General features: G+C 42.2%; 1 protein-coding gene across 3 annotated transcripts in view; it reads left to right on the top strand.

The window, feature by feature from the left end:
• Positions 1-22,765, top strand: part of CECR2 (CECR2 histone acetyl-lysine reader) — a 131,974-nt gene that overhangs the window by 61,238 nt on the left and 47,971 nt on the right. For all 3 annotated transcript variants that reach the window (XR_014160964.1, XR_014160965.1, XM_081879630.1), the window contains one exon: positions 16,953-17,047. Coding sequence is in view for 1 of the 3 variants with exons in the window: in XM_081879630.1 (XP_081735756.1) it covers positions 16,953-17,047 (95 nt within the window). In the remaining 2 variants the exon portion in view is untranslated. The remainder of the gene's footprint in view (positions 1-16,952; positions 17,048-22,765) is intronic.

The following is a 22,765-nucleotide window of genomic DNA, read 5'->3' as shown; positions in this document are numbered from 1 at the left end:
TATAATGTATTTTTTAAAATTACAATTTGAGTTCTACAGGATTCAAATTGTGACTGTTCTTCACTGATATGTTGTGAACCATCTGAACGAAGCTTGTGTACCATTGGTGGTCTAAAGACCACAGTTTGGGAACCTTTGTAATAGGCTATATAGCATTGTGACATATCACATTGATTATATCAAGGATGGGGGGAGCTATGGCGCTTCAAATGTTGTTGGACTACAGTTTTCACTATGTTTTGACTATTGGCCGCACTATCTGGGGCTGATGGAATTGAAGTTCAACAACCCCTGGGGGGCCACAGCTTCCCCATTCTTGGATTGCATGATTCTTGATTAGTTGGGACCACATTTTCTAGGATTAAAAAAGCTGCACAAAAGCAGTAGCAGAAAGTATTGACTAGGAGTGCTTGACAACCCCCCCTCTAATACGTGCATGCCAGCAGTGGGCTACCCACACTATATGTGTGTGCACATGCATAGTCAAACATAATACACACAGGTATGGGTCATAGCAGAGATGTGTGCACATACAGATGCACAATGCTGCTCCTCAGCTGATCCATGAAGATCAGGTGTGTGGGAGGGTTATTGCCCCCTCTCTGCTTATCAGATGATAGATCTGAATACTAGGGAAGGATGCTGGGCTAGGTAGAGTGATTTAAATCGCTCCACCTATCCCAATGCCATGTCTACTTTAAATGCTTTCTTTTTGCTTCTGCCACCAAAGTCAGCAGAAATGGGGTGGGGCAAAATATGCTTGGGGGTTAGCACGGTAACAAACAGAATAAAAATGGTTACTATTCCTGCAATGAATGGTATGTATGAAATATACCTACAGATTTTTAGTCATAGGTGAATATTTATTTCAACATTAAGTTCCAATAGGGACGCGGGTGGTGCTGTGGTGTAAACCACTGAGCCTTGGGCTTGCGGATCGGAAGGTCAGCGGTTTGAATCCTTGTGACAGGGTGAGCTCCCGTTGTTCGGTCCCAGCTCCTGCCAACCTAGCAGTTCAAAAGCACGTCAAAGTGCAAGTAGATAAATAGGCACCGCTCCGGCGGGAAGGTAAACGGCGTTTCCATGTGCTGCTCTGGTTTCGCCAGAAGCGGCTTAGTCATGCTGGCCACATGACCCAGAAAAACTGTCTGTGGACAAACATCGGCTCCCTTGGCCAGTAAAGCAAGATGAGCACCGCAACCCCAGAGTCGTTCATGACTGTACTTAACTGTCAGGGGTCCTTTACCTTTAAGTTCTAGTAGGGCTGCTGAATTGGCTGATTGATTAATATAGACTGGTTTGGGTGTAGGCTGTTGAAATGAGTTTCTGGAGAATAAATTTGAATTCAGATGAGGGTGTTTTTAATGCCTGGCCTTTCATCCATCCCCATGCTCATGAGATGGAAGCCACAGCCCAGAGCCAGTCTGTACCTAAAATGGAGAGTATCCTCGTCCTATTTCTTTGCTTGTTGGCTGGGGAGGTGGCATTTTGAAATAGGATTATAGCTTTGAGCCCCTAGCTTTGGAGCTGCAGCCTGTTCACCACGTTGCCAATGGGCTTAAAGGCTTAAGAGAACTCCCAGTAGGTACCAGGAAGCCTCTTAATGTAGAAGTTGGCAACATTGTATGATCAGCTGTTCTGTTTTTATCTCTTTGCAGTATAGCTTGAGTGAGCATGTAGCTAAAGCCATGATGCTTCTGGGAATAGCATCAAGAACAAACTGGTTTGTTAGCAGATAGTCTTGCTGAGCTGATGCTATTTGTAAGTCTGTGATTGCACTCACTTAAGGGCTATGCAAAGCAGGGTAACTGAAAACACTGAACTTGTTTACCTGTTGGAAGGTATACACATTCTCAGCATGTGTGTACACTGACTCTCTTTGCAGAGAACCTCACCCTAATACTGTATGCACAAATTTGTACCTGCTTTTTGGTGGTTGGAATGCTGGGCATTTCTTTTAACAGTGTGAATGTGGGTTAATTCTTTGTATTTTTGACTACATGACCTAGGATTTTCTAACATACACCCAAGATTTTGCTAAATCCGGTCAGATGCTTTTGCATCTTTTTTTACACTGTCCAATTAACAATATCCTGCAGGCTGTTCACAATAAAACTTAAAAATAAAAACCATAAAAACATACAGAATAAAACCAACTACATTATTAACTAAGTAAAGTCTGTATCATCAAAACATTTATTAATGATCTTAAGATGCCTAATAAAATTAAAAGGTCTTCACCTGGTGGTATAATGAGTATAATATAGCTGCCAGGTAAGCATCTCTGGAGAGGTCATTCTGCAATCAGGATGCCATTCTGGGGAAAAAAACCTTTTCTGGTAGTCACCAGCCATACATCATTTGATGTGGTTACCTTGAGAATGGTCTCCAAAGAAGATATTAGGGTGCAGGTAGGTGGTAGCAGATGGTGGGATGGCACAGGTGGGGCTGTATTGTTGTCCTGGCTTCCCAATGCTATGCACCCACTTAAAATAACTTCCAATTCATTCAGCCTTTATTATATAAGAACATAAGAAGAGCATGCCTGATCGGTCAGTGGCCAATCTAATCCAGCATCCTGTTCTCACCGTGACTGACCTATGGGAAACCAGCAAGCAGGATTTGAGCACAAGAGCATTTTGCCCACTTGTGATTCCCAGCAACTAGTGTTTAGATACAAACTGCCTCTGACAATGAAGATAGAACATAGCTAGTAGTTGTGGCTAGTAACTGTTGATAGCCTTGTCCTCCAAGAATTTGTCTAATTCTCTTTTAAAGCCCTTTAAGTTGGTGGCTGTCACTGTCACCCCTTGGGGCAAGTTCCATAGTTAACTGTGGTCTGCATGAAGAAGTACAGTACTTACTTTTCTGTATCCACTTTCTCTATGCCATGCATAATTCTGTAAACTTGTGTAATGCCACGTTCTCCAAACAGTTTCAAATGCTGCAACCTTCCCTCAAAGTGGAGTTACTCCACCCCCTATATACATACCAATAGCTCCTTTATGCACACTGGCATGGTGGTAATTCAAGCTTGGAGCTAGGAAGATATTGTTCCAAATTTTTGTTGGATTTTAAAGTGTGGTGGGTGTATTGTATATTGAACTTCAGTGACTCACTCAGGCTCTGCACAAGTGTTGTCAATGTAAAGTTTATTAAACAAGTTTATTAAAAAGTTTATTAAACATGTCTCCAGCAAAACTCTAAATAAAGGCCTGCAGTAAGATGGAGGAGGGAGTCCATATGCACAGGAACATTGCATAGTTAATTCACTGTGCCTGAATGTTGTTCAGTTCATATCTATTTTACATTCATCTGTTTATTTTATACATCTTTATTATATCAATTTATTTCTTCTGAGCAATCACATTTTGTTTGTGGGGTAGAAAGCAAACTTTCCCTGTATGTTTCTGATGGCCTTCACCTGTTTTCCTACTGGAATGCCACAGTTACCGTACCTTGAACATAGTGTGCACAGTGGGAAGCATATGCTATTCCTATCCTCTCCCATTTGCAGCATGAACTGATACCCTTTTAGTTAGTAAAACAGACATGGGATATATGCTCTGCTTTAGAGGAAAGGGGATTATTTGAAGGGATGGGCGGGACTCTTAGCTGCAGAGGGAGAGCAGCATGGCCTCCAGATGCTTTGTCTGCTAACAGCAGTAACACCAAACTGACTAGAATATAGAGATACTAACTCAAGGATTCTCAAACTGTGCTACTAAATAAATGTCTCTTTTCTAAGACCTAAAGGAAATGGGAGATATGTGTTGTGGAATATATTTAAATGCATGGAAAAGCAGTGGGAGAGCAAAAAGTACATTTGTTTTTAATGCAAACAGGTTTTATACAGAGGAAAAAGCTGGAAATAGTTGCTAGATTTTAAAAAATCACTTTACAAACCTTCATGGTGTTTGCTCAACATATGTATAGGCCCTCAGAGTAAAATGGGCAGTTGTGGCCCACTGGTTGCACTAACTTATGGTGCAAGATGCAAGTGGAGGAATTCCTTTTTATTAAAGTGCTTTCCTGAGGGTCACTCTTCAAAGCCCATGTACCTTGTGGTACATTTTTTTCCTTTCCCTTTTCTGTCATTGTTGAGTAGCTTAAACATTTCCCCCCTCTATTCATGTCACAGGGATAGCTTGAGAATACTAGATGTGATTGTTCATGGCGCATGGTAGGTGTGAGCAAAATATAGCTTGTGGATTGGTTCAACATGGAACTCAGATGCTTGATTCCTCATTGGGTACATTTCAGTGTGATTGCAGACAACTTGCTAAATCTCACAGGTCTGCTATGAGGATAAAGAATGGGGACACAGTGTATACAGCTCTGATATTCTTAGATAAAGTGTGGGAAAATACATAAATACTAATGAAGTCTACAGATTTTGTTGCTGCTCTATTGCCCTGGTGACAAGTAAGGCAGTCAATACAGTCATGGTGCAATGCATTGCACATGGCACAATGCTGGCAGGAAGGCTTCTTAAATCGGAAAATCCACTGCTGCTTCTTCTCAGCACAGTGGTGCTACCAGAGGAGAGTAGGGAGTCATGGGGTAGCAGTTTTGCTCTTCAGCAGCTGCCTTCACAGTTTGAGCTGCTGTTTGGTTCCCTTGAGTAGCTGAGCCCCAGATGCTAGGTACGTACATAGCATTCACAACACATGGAGGAGAGGAGGCAGTGAGCCCTGGACCTTCTGTCCAAGTTCAACCTAACTTCCAGTCTGCTTCTTGGACCTCCATGGTTGCTTCCACCTGCCCTGGCCTGCCTACTCATGAGTGTTAGCCATTAAAGAAGCAGCCAGCTTACTTCCTGTCCTGCTGCCCTTCAGACTGACTGCTGGGTATTCAGAGGTACTAGTGGAGTTGTACAGTGCCCAGAGAACCAAAGTGACCTGAATAGCTTTTTATGCCTCCCTGCTGCTTAACAAAAGCAGAATTAACCATGCAGACATGTGATTGATTTGAATATTTTATAGAGGTTGCAGAATTTGGGCTATCTTAGTGCAAGAGTTCTGCTTCTAAATGCAGTGTAGCGCTTACCATATTATATCTCTAGTTCTTGGCAAACTAGTGTCTGGGAACACTTTTCATCATTAATGAAGTAGGGGATGCAGTCTCCTTTCTTTAGTTTCTGTATGTCTGTTGGAATCTCTATACTGATATTGTGTGTGTATGTGTGTGTGCACGCCAATCTAGTTATCTTCAGACTTCATGTATTGGATAACAACATCCAGCAATTGAGGGAGTGACATTCAGCACGCTGTGGTTCAGTTTAAATGTGGTTCAGTTTAGATGTATTAGCCAAATTTGAGGTTTGAGTGCCTACCTTTGGCTCCCTGGGTTTGCGCTGTCCCATCTCCCTGGTAAAAGTAACTGATACACTTTGCATTGGGATGGCGTTCAGTCTCAAACAGCCCCCCCCCCTTTTATGTTTCTCAGAATGTCAGGCCACTCTTGCTATAGAGTAGACCTGGGGAATCCTTTGTTCTCAGAACTCAGGAGCCTGGCTCACCAGAGGACCCTCCTATGGCCTCTCCTTTTCTTCCTTCTGCCATGCCCCTCCCTTCCTTCTCATAGGCTGCCCCCTGTACATAGTTAACACAGGCAGTACTTCAGCTTCTTTCCTCCCTCCAGCAACCTTCCCTTTGGCTCCCTGGGAATTGATGTTAGCACCTCCTACTTAGCCTTGCAGCACTTGGGTTATCTGTAACCGAGGCAGAAAAAGTCACCTTCTTCCTTGCCTGACTGTGTTCCAGCTGAAAGCACAACACACTGTAGAGCTTTTTCCGTTTCTGTTTTTCTATATACACTGAGTGGGGAGGCATGCCCTCCAGCCTGGTCTTGGTTGCCAGGGAAGCTTCCTGTAAATACTGACAGAGGCTTGAGGCGATGGCAGGTGTCTTCTCACAGTAACTATAGGTTTGTTTGGTTTTTGTTCAATTTAAATTACAAAAACTATGGTTACCACAAACCATACTTTGTTTTCAAATCAGAACTGGAAATCTAGTGGAAACCAGAACCAACATATTTAATATATTCTGATCAGGTATAAAGAAAACTTTAGGTGAAATTAAATTTTAGGTGAAATAAAAAATATCATTGGATATGAAACCATGGATTCCAGTTCTGTTATTTATTTATTTGTTTGTATGTTTGTTCGCTCCATAAAGCTCACAGGCATAGTTATCCACCTCCCACTTTATTCTCACTGCAACCCTGTGAAGTAGGTTGGGCTGAGAGATTGCGACAGGCTCAAGATTACTCAGTGAGTTTCATGACTAAGCAGGGATTGGAACCCAGTTCTCCTCAGCCCTAGTCAAACACTCTCACCTCTATGCTACACTTAGTTATAGTAACCATGGTTGGACCATTCAGACATAACAATAAGCCTTAGTTACTGCAAACCAATAAAATGAGGGAAGAAATTGGGTACGTGGAGGAGGAATCGTGATGAGAGGAGGGAGCATGTGAGCCTGAAACATGGCCTCCTTGGAGAAACTGTGACTTGCCTGTGGTAGTGTTATAGTAGATACTGAATATGCCCCTTTTAGTGGTCCTCAGGCAGCTCAGTGTTAAAGAACAAAACCCTCAAGGGTTTTTTTTAATGGTCATAAGTTGCCTGTAGTATTAGGGTTGAAAGAGCAAACTGCCCCATGCATCTTAAAGATCAGTACATTTAATGTAGCATTAGCTTACATAGGCAAGGCTTTGTTTCATCTGTTGCAGTGTTAAGATTGTTGTTTTAAAAGTTGCAGTACCCAATTAAATTGAGCCAACCATGCTGGGAAAAGAGTACAAGCACAAACCTTCCATTCCTTCCATCTCTAATGACAGGGGGCAATATTCGCTTTTCCCCTTTCTTTTGCCAGAGACAGTTTGCTGTTACTGTTGGATTTGCCTGGCCAATGTGAAAGAAATGCTACAATTACTTTGTGGCTTTCAGTTTATAACCCTCTGCTTTGTAACAAAGCTATCACTTCACACCTCTGCTAAGCCACCATTGTAACATTATCCCCTTGTTCTAATGCTTTCCAAACAGCCTCCCATATGTAGTTATAAAAAGGTTGGGGGAGGGACCAAACCTGTGAAGTCTGGAAATAGCAGTATCATTAAGAGCAAACCCAAAGAGAAGCAGACCTCTTCTTCCCTACCTCATATTTAGCTCTTGGCTGAAGTGATAAGGAATCCAGGAAGGGTACAAAGGATCATCATTTGGTCCTATTGAAAATTGTTAAGTGTTACTAAAGCTCTTCTCCCTTTTCTTTGAGAAAGTGGCAGCAAAGGGGACAATGCCTGACTCCTTCAGAGTTAATCGTTCCTATTCCTAATGATTGAAGTGCCAAGAAGCCATCTCTGTGAAGAGAGCTGTCGATTTGGTTTCTGTTGCTTGGGAGAAGGGGTGTGTGTGTGTTTTGACTCCTAACTCCGTATAGTCTTTTGTCTTTACTGTAGAGGCAGTTCAAATACAGAATTGGGGGTGGAGGTTCCAGTGGAAGGGTTTTCAATTCAGGAAGCCATAAAGCACTTGAGCATCTAATTGAAAGTCGGCAATATACAGCCCTTTTGCTGTTCAATTGCCTACAGGGCTTCACAGAAGTGAAGATGATGGGAAATTAGGGAAGAGTTTCTTTAACTGCAGCTGTGACAGGGGAATGACACACAGATCCTAGTGGTTTTGGGGAAAAAATGCAAGAAAAGAAAGACAGGTGGAATTGGAGATCATACTACAAATTGGGGGGTTGGTTTATACAAGGGACTGGAATTGCTTAACCCCAGAAGACACAAAAGAGGAAGAAGAAGTAGAAGAGTTTGGATTTGATATCCCGCTTTATTGCTACCCAAAGGAGTCTCAAAGCGGCTAACAATCTCCTTTCCCTTCCTCCCCCACAACAAACACTCTGTGAGGTGAGTGGGGCTGAGAGACTTCAAATAAGTGTGACTACTCAAGGTCACCCAGCAGCTGCATGTGGAGGAGCGGGGACACAAACCCGGTTCACCAGATTACGAGTCTACCGCTCTTAACCACTACACCACGCTGGCTCTAAATAAATAAGGCTGACCCACTGCAAGATTGTTTAATAAGTTGTTTAACATCTACATGAAACCATAGGTGAAGGTGATATAAGGTAAAGGTAAAGGGACCCCTGACCAGTCGTGACCGACTCTGGGGTTGCGGCGCTCATCTCGCTTTATTGGCAGAAGGAGTCGGCGTACAGCTTCCAGGTCATGTGGCCAGCATGACTAAGCCGCTTCTGGCAAACCAGAGCAGCGCACGGAAATGTTGTTTACCTTCCCGCCAGAAGTGCTCAGTGCTATCTGTGGAAGTGCAAGGTTGAGGATGGCAGAGGCAGGGGCAGTTTAGACTGCCGCACCAGCTGTAATCCTTTCTTGGTTATCCGTGCAGTAGTGAAGGCCCTGATAGACTACTGTAACACCTTAATATTGACATTTATAAGGCCCTTTCTTGGCTGAGGACTGGGATAAAAATGCTTTCAGTAAATAAGTAAATATGCTCTACATGGACCTGCTCAAAAAGATGATCCAAAGGCTTCAACTGGTACAGATTAAAGCCACCCAGTTTCGTTGGAGGTGAGGTGGTCATGGTAGGAGTCATACTGGTTGCTGGTGCATTTCCAGTCCAAATTGAAAGCTGCTGGTACTGACTCTTAAATAGTGCAGGGCAAGGTTATTTGAAGGACCACCTTCACCTGTAGCAGCCTGCTCATGTTTTGTGATCAGTTTTGCAAGCCCTTCCTGGAGTTCTGCCAGTGAGATCAGTTAGGTTGGCAGGCATGAGAGAGATTGTATGTTAAATAGTGGATCCCAAATGGGACATAGATGACTCCTTCTTTGCAGGCCTTCAGGCAGGCTGTAAATATTTCTTTGTTTCAGGTTGTTGTTATTTTTAAACAGGACTGTGATTCTTCTTCTTCTGATGATGATGATGATTTACTAGCATTTGAATGGTCTTGGTGTTTAAATGAGATTTCAATAGTTTTATGGCTTAGCTGGTTTTAAATTATATGCTGGTTGATACTGTTATTTTTATAGCTGTGGTTGATTTTAATGGCTGTATATTTTTATGGTGATCTTTGTTTTTGTTTATAATTATATTTCATTTTCTTATGGAAGCTGACTTGTGAGGGCATTTGCCCTAAAAGACAAGTTACAAACATTTTAAATAAATAAAACCACTCCCTTAGGGCACAACCCTATACTTAAGTTCCCCAGCTGAGGTACTTTAGAATCTGTCAGAAGCTGCTGGCGAAACCTGAGACATACTGCTGGCACAACATACACACTGGTGGAACTGCTTTGATATGCTCCTGGCGTCTATGACTGAGCCTTGACTGGGAGAAGATAAATGCCACATGATGTGTCTGCTTCTTTTCTGGTGCTGTGTTTTAATAGTTAGGAAACTTCTCCTTGGAACCTGTATTGCCAGGCCCCCCAAAGGTGAATGGGGAGGTCAAAACTCCCACCACCTATTTCTTAACCCCCACACCCTATGGAGCCCACCACTGGAAGTTATAATTCTAACCTGCTGCTGTCAAGGAGGACTTGTGGCTTCCCATGTTGCCTTTCTTTGGCTGCTTGCCAAAAGAGTATTTTCTTCTATGGAAAGGTTTTGAACTTGTCCTCAGCAGTGCTGTACACTCTGCAGACGCCCTGCCCAAAGAGCTATGTGGGTACAGTTCTGTGTGTCTTCTCTTTCCTTCCCTTTGTGTGCCAGGTGGTGATCAGCAAGAGGGTATTTGAACCCCTGTCTTGCAGGGATGCCAGTAGCAAAGGTTGTTGCTGGGTGGGGTTGATGAAGTAGAGGCACTCTAGCAACATTTTGTTTGGTGAACACATTGAAACCGGGTATGTTGAGTGTGTATCCTTGTGATTGCAAGTTCAGTGGCTCCCTCGGTACATGAGCAGCATGTGGGCCTCATTACCAGGACAGTCCCTGATTCCAGGGATGGTAAATACATCTGACTTTTTATGCCACAAATGGCTTTGTACCAATGTAGTTGTGGCACCTATCCCACGAAGCAGAATTCTGTATGGGATAACTCTATTAGCTTTCTTATTGCTTTATTGTTAATATTAAATTTGTATACATCCCTTCATCTGAAGATCACAGCATGGTTCACAAAATAAAATTGCATAATGACAACGCAAAGTACATAATAAAACAAAAACAAACCAGTAAACGCCCTTACACAAACACATTTAAAAGGTCATAGGCTGTTAATCAGCCAAAGGTCCGGTTATAGAAAAATATTTTTGCGTGCTACCTAAAGATATGTAATGAAGGTTCTAGCTGAGCCTCCCTGCAAGGGTAGACTTTGATATTTCAAATTTCAGGGGAGTTCTGTTCTGCTCAGTTCACTACATCATAGTTGTGATGCCCTACAGTGCCCCCTAGGCTTGGTGCCTCTGCTTCCTGGGGAGAGCATTCCACAGAGACCCACTGCAGAAATGGCTTGTTCTTATGTTGCCACCCTTCAGACCTCTCATGGAAGAGGCACAAAAACAAAGGCCTCAGATGATTATCACAGTGTATGGATCAGTTCTGATGGAGAGAGGCAGTCCTAAAAGTACTGCAGTCCTGAGCAGTTTAAGGTTTTATAGGTCAAAACCATCACTTTGAATTGAGCCTGGAAACTAATTGGCAACCAGTACAATTGGGTCAGAATTGGCATTATATACTCAAACCATCTTGCCTGGGTAGTAAATTCTGCACCAACTGAAGTTTCCAAACCATCTTCAGAGGCAGCCCTATGTATAGCGCATTGCAGTAATTAAACCTAGAGATTACAAGAAGTTAGTCAACAGAAGTTAGGCTATCCCTGCCCATATAGGGGGTGTCATTGGACCACCAGCTAAAGCTGATGGAAGACACTCCGAGCTTCTGAGGCCATCTGAGCCTCAAAACAACAGTCGAGGATCCAGGAGTACCCCCAAGTTACGTACCTGCTCCTTCAGAGGAAGTGTAACCCCATCAAAAGAATCCAGTCTTGAGCCACCTCAGAGCCAGTTGCCTCGGCATAGATTTTGAAGTCCCCCAGAGCCAGCAGTCGGGGAGTCAACACAGCCTCTGAGGCCAGCTCTAAAAATAAGGGGAAGATATTGACTATATCCCATTTGTTAGTGGGCCCAGTATTGAAAGAAACTTTGATTATCAAGGAATAGAAACAAAACATATGGCATAGTATTCTAATATAAAAGTTGACCTGTTATAAGAGACTCTGGGTGAAATACAAAAATCATTCTGAATTAGAAGCATAGTTTTATGTGGTACTAGAATAAGAGGACTACCGTATTTTTCCCTCTATAACACGCAGATTTTTTCTCCTAAAAAGGAAGGGGAAATGTCTGTGCGTGTTATAGAGCGAATGTGTGGTCCCTGGAGCCCAAAAATCAGGCAAAAAATCAAATCGCGGCTGCACGGAGAAGCGAAACCTGAAAAGAGGAAGTGGCTGCTTTCCTGCATTCTGCCTCAGGGTCTTACTGCCCACCCTTCTCTGTTTCGTTGCTGTGTTTGCTGAAACGGAACAAAGAGCAGGGAAAGCCCCTCCCCTCCAGGCAAGCAGAGGGGAATTCCTCTCTGTGCTGCTGGGGGAGAGGGAGAGAGGGGGGGGAAGGGAGAGAGAGGGGGGAGGGAGGGAGAGAGAGAGAGAGAGAGAGAGAGAGAGAGAGAGAGAGAGAGAGAGATGGCTGGCTTGGGTGGGGGGAAACTTTTGCCTTTCTTTCCTCCCTCCCGTTAAATCCCTCTCCTGCATTCTTAGCCAGCTGCTTCTCTGCACACCCCTCTCATGTCCCTTCTTTGTTTTTCCTTCGCTCCCCACTTAAAATGTGGTTACAAAGCATAGATCCACATGGATCCTCAGGATCTTTGCATTGGGTCACCCCAAATTCATCATCAGATCACATAGCATGTCCATGGCTACAGCCTGCAACAAAAAGATCACGCACCCACTGTTGCCTGGGGCTGCAATGGTGCAAAAATGTGGTTACAAAGCATGGATCCACATGGATCCTCAGGATCTTTGCATTGGGTCACCCCAAATTCATCATCAGATCACATAGCATGTCTATGGCTACAGCCTGCACCAAAAAAATCACGCACCCACTGTTGCCTGGGGCTGCAATGGTGCAAAAATGTGGTTACAAAGCATGGATCCACAGGGATTCTCAGGATCTTTGCATTGGGTCACCCCAAATTCACCATCAGATCACATAGCATGTCCATGGCTACAGCCTGCACCAAAAAAATCACGCACCCACTGTTGCCTGGGGCTGCAATGGTGCAAAAATGTGGTTACAAAGCATGGATCCACAGGGATTCTCAGGATCTTTGCATTGGGTCACCCCAAATTCACCATCAGATCACATAGCATGTCCATGGCTACAGCCTGCACCAAAAAAATCACGCACCCACTGTTGCCTGGGGCTGCAATGGTGCAAAAACGTGGTTACAAAGCATGGATCCACAGGGATTCTCAGGATCTTTGCATTGGGTCACCCCAAATTCACCATCAGATCACATGTCTGTGGCCACAGCATGAAGCCCAAAAATGATACATCCACTGTTTCATTCAGAATGTTTTTTCCCTTGTTTTCCTCCTCTAAAAACGATGTGCGTGTTATTGTCAGGTGCGTGTTATAGAGCGAAAAATACGGTAATTATGAAAATGTTAAGAGGTATTTATTGTGCAGAAGACAAATTTTGGCATCTTTTTCAGTGAAGGATTTGAAATTAGTGAATAGATTTTTTAAATGTTAACTATAGTATGATACACTGTCTTGATTCAATATACGAAGGAATAACTGATTATATTCTATTTAAATAAGAATTTTTGTTATTTCATTAAATATTTAAATTCTAATGACATTGCAATGTACAGTGGACCCTCCGGATACGAATTAAATTCATTCTGGGCGTCCGTTCGCAACCCAAAATGTCCGTAGGCAGAGGTGCTGCTTCTGTGCACATGCGGGGCACACAGAGCGCTTTTGCACATGCGCGCACGGCAAAACCTGGAAGTATACACTTCCGGGTTTGCCGCTTTCGTAACCCAAAAGTTACGTATCCAGAGCGGTACGTAACTAGAGGATCCACTGTATTCTTAAGATTTGTTTTCAATTGTACTGTAATTTCCCCCTTTTTATATGTTAACTTTTTTAAAAATTAAGGAAAATAACTTTACCTTCCTTTTAATTCCCCCCCCCCACACTCAGTAAATGATGGTGCAGATAGAAATATTTGAAATTCAATAATAATGCCTTTCAAACTTCTTCTTTTCTAGATCAAACATGTGTATCCAGTCTGATTTGATTGTCTTTTAAGTTTTCTTGATTGTGTAGCAGATGATCTTAAGTATTTCCAGCCAACTATCAAACTGTTTATTTATATCTGATTGGGATTCCTCTTGGGTGGTGTCTAAACAAGGGGAATATTTGCCTTATAGAAAATACAAGTTTTCTAAAACAGAGCTCTACATGATTCCTCAACCCTAGTGCCTTGGGGCTCTGTATCTACCTTCTTGCTATCTCCATCCTTGCCCTTCTCCAGGCGGCTGCTGCTGCTGCTTGGTGAGGTGGATATCCATGCTGTATGCAGAGTGTGTTTTCCCAACGACCATTGCAGGACTCCAAGGGATTTAGTCGTGAGGGGGGAGGGAGAGATGTTAAACAGGCTTTTCCCTAATGAGCTGTGACGCCAGCTGGAGAGGGGGAGAATATGGCTTTTCTCTCCTGTCCAGTGTTCTGTGACTGTATAGAGGGGGTGGAGGAGGAACTGTGTGTCTCCATTTTGTACCTCCTCCCACCGGTCCAGTACACACACTGTGCTGATTTGCTGCCTCCTCCGTTTCCTTTTTGCTCTGTCCCCAATGCATTTTGGCAAGGTTCAGATTTCTGTGCTCACAGCTCAATGCTCAAGGAGAAAAGAGAAAAACAAAGGACTGAGGGGGATGTGAAGGGAGAGTCACTTATTGCCCTATCTCAAGACTCTGCACTGTGCAGTAGAGCTGGTGAGAATCCTGCTCCTTTCTTCATTTGCCAGCAAATCTCTGAAAATTAATGGTTGCTATAAGTGGTTTTATCATCTGCTTTAAACACTCATGCTAGCTACTGTCCCACATTGGCCTTCATCATTAGGGCTTGAAAGTTTAAATATTATATTTGTTTTCCTAAAAACTCATTTCTTCAACATATGCTTTTATCAATAGAAATTAATCCAACAAAGATATTATCTCATTTCCCATATTAAGAGTGTCTGTGAGTTATGTACAGCAGAAACTGTAAGTTTGATTCTTTGGATATGTAATAGAAGAGCGCTCACACCCATACATACTACTCCAAATTGTTTAACCCAAACATTGTTTTCCACACTCAAAAAGCTGTTTGAATTGATACAAGTGATGTTTAAAAGGAAAAAGAAATTGGCATATTCAAAGAACTAAGAGGCACAATAACCAAATAAAATGATCCATACATTAAAAATAGTCTAGTGCTTTGAGCTCCCTGGAGGAAAGGAAGAATATAAATGAAATAAATAAATAAATTTTAAGAGTACAGTCATACCTCATGTTACGTTTGCTTCATGTTACGTTCTTTCAGGTTATGTCCCGCGGCGACCCAGAAGTACTGGAAAAGGTTACTTCCGGGTTTTGCCGCTCGTGCATGCGCAGAAACGCCAAATCGCAACCCGCGCGTACACAGACGTGCCGCTGCGGGTTGCGTTCTTTTCATGTTGTGAATGGGCCTCCGGAACAGATCCCATTCGCAACAAGATGTACCACTGTATTAATGAAACATGAAAAGGTTTTTGTTATTTGTGTACTGTGTATGCTAACTCTTTGAAATGTATCTGGAAAGACCTACTCACAGACCCATAACCATTTATGTTTATGTGGATATATCCCAATACTTGGTGGCTGCCCAAAATGCACCAGGAAATAAGAGCATAATGAAATGGACCAGGCTGTACCTTGTGCCATATTTAATGTGCATACCCAAGATCATGCAATGAAGATTAACAGTAAACTAGCACATAGTAATTTATCTTTCGAAGAAGCAGAGGGCTCCTCTGAGGCTTCAGTCCATGCAATTTCAAGAACATTTTTACAGACTTTACAATGGACTAGAAACTTGTGCTTTTTAAAAATCAGATCCCCATGAGACTGTATAATGTGCTTAGTGCTACATTCATCAAGTTTTATTTGCTGCTCTACTAGGAGTGCCCCAATTCCCATTTCCCAAAGCTGATTCAGGAGGATACCATAGTTGATGCTATCAAAAGCCAACGAGTTCAATAAGCAAGAGCAAGGTTGCACTTCCCATGTCCTGCACTCTGCGGAGTTCATCCATCAGGGCAACAAGGGCCAACTCAGTTCCAGTTCCAAGGCCTGAACCTAGATTGGAATGGATCTAAACAATCTGTATCCTCCAATAATGCTTATACTGCCCTGCCATGGTTCTTTCCACCACCTTCCCCCAAAAGCTGTTTTTGTACTCTGGCCTCAACCAGTCAGCCCTGCTCTGCTAGATTTAAAAAGCCAGAAGGGATAGAGGTCAAGGGGCACATAGCCGGATGCACTACTGCCACCACGTTGTCCACACCAGCTGATTGTATAAGGTGAAACTGATCCCACAGAACATCTTCAAGATTAGCAGTGGATACTTCAGCTGGAGCTGCAACAAGTACACAGTCATGATCCTCCAAAACTGAACAACTTTACCCTCAAAATGCATATCCAGTTGGTCATACTGGGAGTCTGTAATCTCTGGAACATCCAAAATAACTCAATCAGCTGGCTACCAGAGGATGCTGTGCTAGCTGCAGAATGAGCCTTTTTTGCAGCCCACAGTGCCACATGGTAGGTGTGATTTTACCCCCCCCCCAAAAAAAACAACCTTTATTGATTACATCAAGGTTGTGCCCTGCCTGGTGTGTCAGGAATGATGGCCATGAAGTTTTGTTTTTTTTAAAATAATTTTTATTCAATTTTTAAAACACATAATTAAAAGACAAACACATCACAAAACACAAGCAAACATAAACAAATCTACCATAAATAAATTCATAATCTTATTTTCTTGTAACTTCTTTCAATCGACTTCCCCATACCTCCCTTTCGCTGCATCCTTATTTTAGAAAGAATTTTTTTAGCAACCCTTTAGTCAATTTATCCATTTAGTTCCCTTCATTAAATTCCCATAAATTTGTTGGTTACAGCTGTAATTCTCTGCTTCTTACCCCTTGACATCTTAACACCCCTCAATTTTACAACAGTTTTTAAGATATATTTTAAATTTCTTCCAGTCTTCTTCCACTGCCTCTTTCCCCTGGTCACGAATTCTGCCGGTCATCTCTGCCAGTCCCATGAAGTCAATCACCTTTGTCTGCCATTCTTCCAGAGTAGGTAGTGATGGCCATGAAGTTTTGAGCTGTTTAACCTTTGCTTACAGGTGTTTTTTGTTTGTTTGTTTTGCAGTGAATTTAGACATCTAAAGATCAGGAAATGGAAACAGATATAGGCATGCCTACATAATAATGCAAATTATTAATACCCCCCCCCCCAGTTTTAGCTGCGGGGGGGGGGGAGTTGTTGCCAAAGTATGTTGCGCATGTTATTTTAGACTCAGCTGGAAGCCATTTTTCATTCCTAGCTCAACAATTGCCTTACTCTTGCTATCTTTGGGCATAGTGTCAGTTTCTGTGTGTAAATCAATAATAATAACTACATACCATTTGTTTCAGGACAGTGAAATACAGATTATAAAGCAGTTAGCATGCTAGAAATTCCATACAAATGATAACAATGCAAATTATATTTGTTCTGCTAGAGTTCACTGTTGGTAAGATCACATGTTTTCAATGCTCCCACCACCAGTCTGGAAGGAAAGGATTTTGGAGAAGTGTTTTTAAATGTTCTTTCTCTCATTAGGAACTTGAAGCAGCTCTTTACAGTGATGATGTGGAGTTCATCAGTGATCTGATTGCCTGTCTTCTTCAGGGTTGTTACCAGCGCAGTGACATTACGTGAGTAGTCTCATTCCATGGTTTAAATGTTTTTTTAAATAAAGAGAATTAACCCAGTTGAGGTGTGATACATCTTCTGTGGAGTGCTGAAGAGATAGATGCCAAACCTGAGTCCTGAATAAGTGTCAAATGAATTCTAACAGCTTTCTATTCTAAAGTGGCTGTAGGATTACTATTTTATTCATAGCCCAACTATCATATTCGGATTCATAATTTATGCCTCAAATATTTGTATGTTAGTATGATTGGTTAAATGTGGACCTCTCATTTGATCCTGCTTAAAACCCTGCATGAGAAAATCCAAGGGCTGTTACTGGAACACTGTGCAATTCCATTTAAACAAACAGAGGTTGTGAAACATAGGCACTTCGGATGATCTAAAGCAGTAGCTCCCAAACTTACCCCTTCACAGACTATTTGAAAATTGCTGAGGGTCTTAGTGGACAACTTTATTATTATTATTACCTTTTGTGGATTCCACAGAATTCAAATTGCAATGCAATAAAAAAACACAATATAAGAAATAAAGCATTTAAAATCAATTAAAATCAATATGAATATTTAATGCAAAGCATATGCCATCTCCTGTCTTCAACCACAATTTCGTAGACATGCATGCACCACCTAAATGATGCTTGAGGACAACTGGTGGTCCAGAGAGCACAGCATTCACACTGATCTGTGATTTGTGACTCCTGATTTTCTTCTTCACTTTGCTTCCCTTTTAGAAAGACTTTAGAGATGTGTTAAATGAGTAAAGTAAAAGTAAAATGTCCCCGCTTTCTTTTAACATAATACACTGATGGCCATTGTGTACATGATAAAATGTTCCCATTAGATGCTTACTTGTAACTATTCTAGAATGCAGTGAAATTTTGCAGTGTTATACAGAGCACAGGGTGGCCCGCCCTTGAGGCAAAGTGAAGCCACCTTGGGCGGCGAAATGGGATGGTCCGCTGCTGCATACAAAGGTGCTATGTTTGGGAAGGTCCAAAGAGAGCTGTTGCTAGTCAGTGCATACAGTACTGAACTAGATGGGCTAATAATCTGACTCAGTGCATAAGTCAATTCCTTATGCTCCTGTGTTCTTCCTAGGTAAGCCTAGCAGACCCCTCTTCTTGTGGCTAATAATGTAATTGTATAGGACCCTTAGTGCATTTGCTGATAGCCTACCTGCTTCTGGTAGATAGAATGCATTTCATTACGATGTCTTGTTATGCAACATGGGACAGAAATTGAGCACTAAATGGAATTGGTAATAACCGTGATGATGGGCATTTTACTTGGTCGTGGGGTTTAGGAAAAGAAAATAACAGTTCATTCAGAACATTCAAGCCCCTGAGTTTTCAGCAATTTCCATTCAAGGATTTATTGTTATTCTCATATGTGTGGGACCAGGGCTCTATATTCTAAGTCACACTCCCCTTTGAATGGCAATTTCTGGCAGAAATTGGGAGTATAAAGGGGGCTCAATCAAGAAGATTGCACTAAAGACTTTAAGCCAAGGCTGTGTGAGCTCTCATCAACATGGCAGTGTCTTAACTGTGTCTGCTTTCCCTGCCATAAATACTGTCTGCCCGTCTGAGAATGGTTTAATTTTTATATAGCGATTTACATCTATAACATGTGCCTCATTATTTATTTATATTTTCTTGCACAGCATGTAAAAATTGTTGACTGGGCTGGAACTGCTTGGCTATTGTTTTCTGTATGCAGCATGATTAAAGTACTTCTGCTAATTATAATGTACTCTAAAGTAATTTTAGAAATGGAGGCCTAGCTGAGAACCATTCTGGTGCACAATTTAAATGTACTTTGGGTTAATTTGCTTATTTGTCTTGAAGCGAAAACATGTGTCAAGTCTGTGCCACATGGCATTGGGAGCCTTCCGATTTTGGCTTTAAAATTGTCCTGTTTTGTTATACAGAGAAAGAAAGAGAGAGTGTATGTGTATGTGTGAGGGTGATTAAAATAGTCTTTTTAATGGGTATACCGCAAGGCAACTGTATTTTATAATCTGAAACAACTTTTTCTTCCGGTAGCGTTTTGAGGCGTCTGAAAAGATTACTACAGCATGTGCCTTAGAAATGTCCAGTACCTCGTGGTTAGAAGTGAAATGCCTACTTATCCTGTATCTATCTAAAAATGTTCAACTTCTGTTCTGTTTAATGCAAACAGAAAAGCTCTATACTCACGGAGACTAATAAAACAATACGATGTCACAGATATGTGTGACTTTCCTTGCTGGATCTATCTTTGCCTAGTAGTAGGGCTCAATTAAAGATTTCAGCAGGCACTATCCTGGCTGCTTGGTTCGGCCAAAGTTGTAAAACTTTATGAATGAGAGAGAGGGAAGATTAACTGTTTTTACCAATAATTTTATTGTTTTATCCTTTTTATCCTATTGACATCAGGCACTGGACCCTTTTCAGTTCCTGCTTAAAAACTTATTTAGGCAAGCCTATCCAGGGGTCCCTTTACCTTTACCTTATCCAAACACATAGATTTTGACGTGTTTTAATCTCTTTTTAGTATACTGTTCCATTTAATTATCTTTAATGTTTTAATTAATTGTTTTTAACGTTTATTCATAATTTTAATATTTCTTGTAAACTACATAGAGGTTTTATGACATTCAAATGGTATATAAATTTTGTTAGACGGTGGGCTGACTGGTTGAATGGATTGATAGATAGATATTGGCAGGATATAGTTAATATAGTGAGGCCAATGTAATGCATCCTGTCTGAGGGGCAAACAGTCCTTTCTTCTTCATGGTCTCTATGCTGGCACATTTGTGAGATCTGCTCCTGGGTAGAGCAGCATTTCAGAGTCTTCTAGAATTAAGAAACTGCTCTGAAGGTGTACTACTCCCCTCAAGCGGGGAGCCCATGAGCTAGGCACATGCCTAGAGAAGAGGGTAACCATCTTCGTGCCCACTTCTCTTTCAAACTCCACCTCAGTAGCATTGTACGCTCAACTTTTCAAACCAAGTGGGCTGCAAGAGTACTTTGACATGGAAACTGTGGGCCGCACACTGCCTTATTGCCGGTGTGGGGGTGCATGAGGCCAAAATTTGATGCTCCCTCCAGCCTTCATGCTGCTTTCCCAAAGTCAGCTAAGCAAGGTGCTGGGCTTTGGGAAGGAGACACAAAATTCTGGAAGAGTACTAGAGCCCTTGTACCTCCTCTTCAAAGCTGCAAAAGCGCTAACTAGTCTTAGCTAAGGAGGCAAGAGGACTCTAGGGCCCTGGCAGAGCCCTCACCCCTCCTTCTCAAAGCTCAGCACCTCAATTAACTACTATGGGAACGTAGCGCAAGGGCTGAGGGGGCATCAAATGTTGCTGAAGGCAGCCAAAAAAGGCCTCGAGTGTCCTATGCAGGCCTTGGGCTGCGTTTTGAAGCACCCTGCTCTAGAACTTAAGAAGAAGAAGAAGAGTTTGGATTTGATATCCCGTCTTTCACTCCCTTTAAGGAGTCTCAAAGCGGCTAACATTCTCCTTTCCCTTCCTCCCCCACAACAAACACTCTGTGAGGTGAGTGGGGCTTATAGACTTCAGAGAAGTGTGACTGGCCCAAGGTCACCCAGCAGCTGCATGTGGAGGAGTGGAGACGCGAACCCAGTTCCCCAGATTACGAGCCTACCGCTCTTAACCACTACACCACACTGGCTCTTAAGATATTTGTCTGGCCCTCTACTTGTAATAGTGTTTTTCTTAGGGTGAATGTAGTGTGAGAGTATCATTGTGGCTGAGAAATAAAGCAGTTCCCTATTGTCAGATACTTCTGCTGTGGGTGTGGAAAGCAGTCCCATATAATCAAGGCCTCTTCTGGCTGTGTGCTTTAGCAATGACCTTGCAGCTCTTCCTCCTTTCCAGTCTCCTCCTCTTAGGTAGCAGTGAAACTAGCCTGCTTCAGCTGTCATCTCTAGGTTAAGTGGCTGCATTTGCTTCTGTCAAGCTCGTACATGTGTCTGCGATGTGATCTGTTATTAGATTAGACGGCTCCCATCGGCTCTCCATTCCCCCAGCTTCCCAAGGGATTTTGTGCTGTTTCAACTTTCTTCCAATTCTATCTGTGGGAGTGCTGTTGGAGTCCTTGTATCAACAGCTAACTTGCTTGGCTGTGAGATTTTAGTTACTAAAGTCTATTTGAGAATAGATGGGGGGAGGGGAATATTTTTAAGTGTGCCTCTTACCTTGCTAACTGAATAGTTCTTAGAATAATAGCATTGTAGAGTTGGAAGAGACCCTGAGGGCCATCTAGTCCAACCCCCTGCAATGCAGGAATCTCAGTTAAAGCATCTATTCTTGGCTTAAACTATCTAGCACCTTCCCTTACTTAAGGATTACTTCTCACAAACTATACATGCACTCTCATAAAATATATGTCTTGTGTCTGAAACCTGTGAGATGTGACTGTGAACATATCTGCCCCCTGCTTGAATATGCATGGAAGGAAAAAGCACACTTATAGTACAATATATGTATATTTTGTACTTGAATGTAGGATTCTTACCTGGGTTGTAAGAAATGCCCCCGAGTGGACTATTTAAGAGCTGAGTACTTTTCATTAGCCACTAGATTGCACAACACTTCCTGATTGCATTGCTAGAACTGGTTTTGCTCAAAAAATTAATTTCAAATCAAGCATTGCAGTGAAACAGATGGGACTTAGGCAAAGGCTAAATTCTCTTCCTAACAGATTATTTGCCCCAATTTTACAACTTCATATTTGAGAAAACCCAATCAAGTTATGATGAAGTGACTGAAAAAAATCACAACAATTTTATGTGAAATTCTTGTTTTTTGTGTTGCATCTAGTGCTGATAACTTACAACTTACTCACAAGGCTTTTCTCCCTACCCAACATTTAAGTCAGGCTTGGGAATCACGCATAAGAATAATCCTGCTTGATCAGACAAAAAGTCATTCTAGTACAGCACCCTGTTTCCAAAAATGGCAAGCCAGCTGCCTCTAGGAGGCCCACAAGCTTGCTGTTGCTTAGCATCTTTTGTTTTCTTTCTTTCTTTCTTTTAATGAAACCACATTAATTTAGGACAAATCCTCTTCAGAAGGCAACTTACAATAAAAATGCTAAAAGCAACTTGATATTTCAAGATACAGGCATCCCCCCACTTGCGCGCAATCGACTCATGCGTGACTGTGTATACGTGCAGCACCTAGACATAATCAAATAATTTAATTCAAATGGAGGGAGAGAGCTGGAGAGTCCTTGTGGCTCACAAGGAAACCCTCCCCGGAGCCCAAATAGGATTTCAGTGAGGGCCAAGAAGAGACTGGAGGTGCTGTGGTGCTTTATTAAGGTTGCTTAGCCCCCCCTGCCTAACACTTAATGCGCACAGTAGCGCAGCAGTGGCCATTTTCCTATGCGTCCTCCAGCTTCCTGCCGGCCCCAGAGCTTCATTTCCAGTTATGGATATTTTGCAACAGTATTTTTGACTGAAGTAGAGAGAGAGTGGCAAGAAGGGTATTCAGAGGTTTTAGAGGTTGCTCCCTACTTATGAGGTTTTTACATATGTGTGGGGCGCCAGAATGTAACCCCATGTAAGTGGGGAGTTGCCTGTATTGTACTTTTTTAAATATGAATAATAGCTACCATGGCTAATAGCAGTTAGTAATTTACTGTCCTTAATTCTTTCTAGGGAAAGTAAACAAGGTTCCTTTTCTGCACTGCCTTTGGGAGCTGACTATAGATA

The sequence above is a fragment of the Podarcis erhardii genome (assembly GCF_964252035.2).
Source record: "Podarcis erhardii genome assembly, chromosome: 10".
Taxonomy (NCBI): Eukaryota; Metazoa; Chordata; class Lepidosauria; order Squamata; family Lacertidae; genus Podarcis; species Podarcis erhardii.
This window is presented reverse-complemented; position numbering and strand designations above follow the sequence as displayed.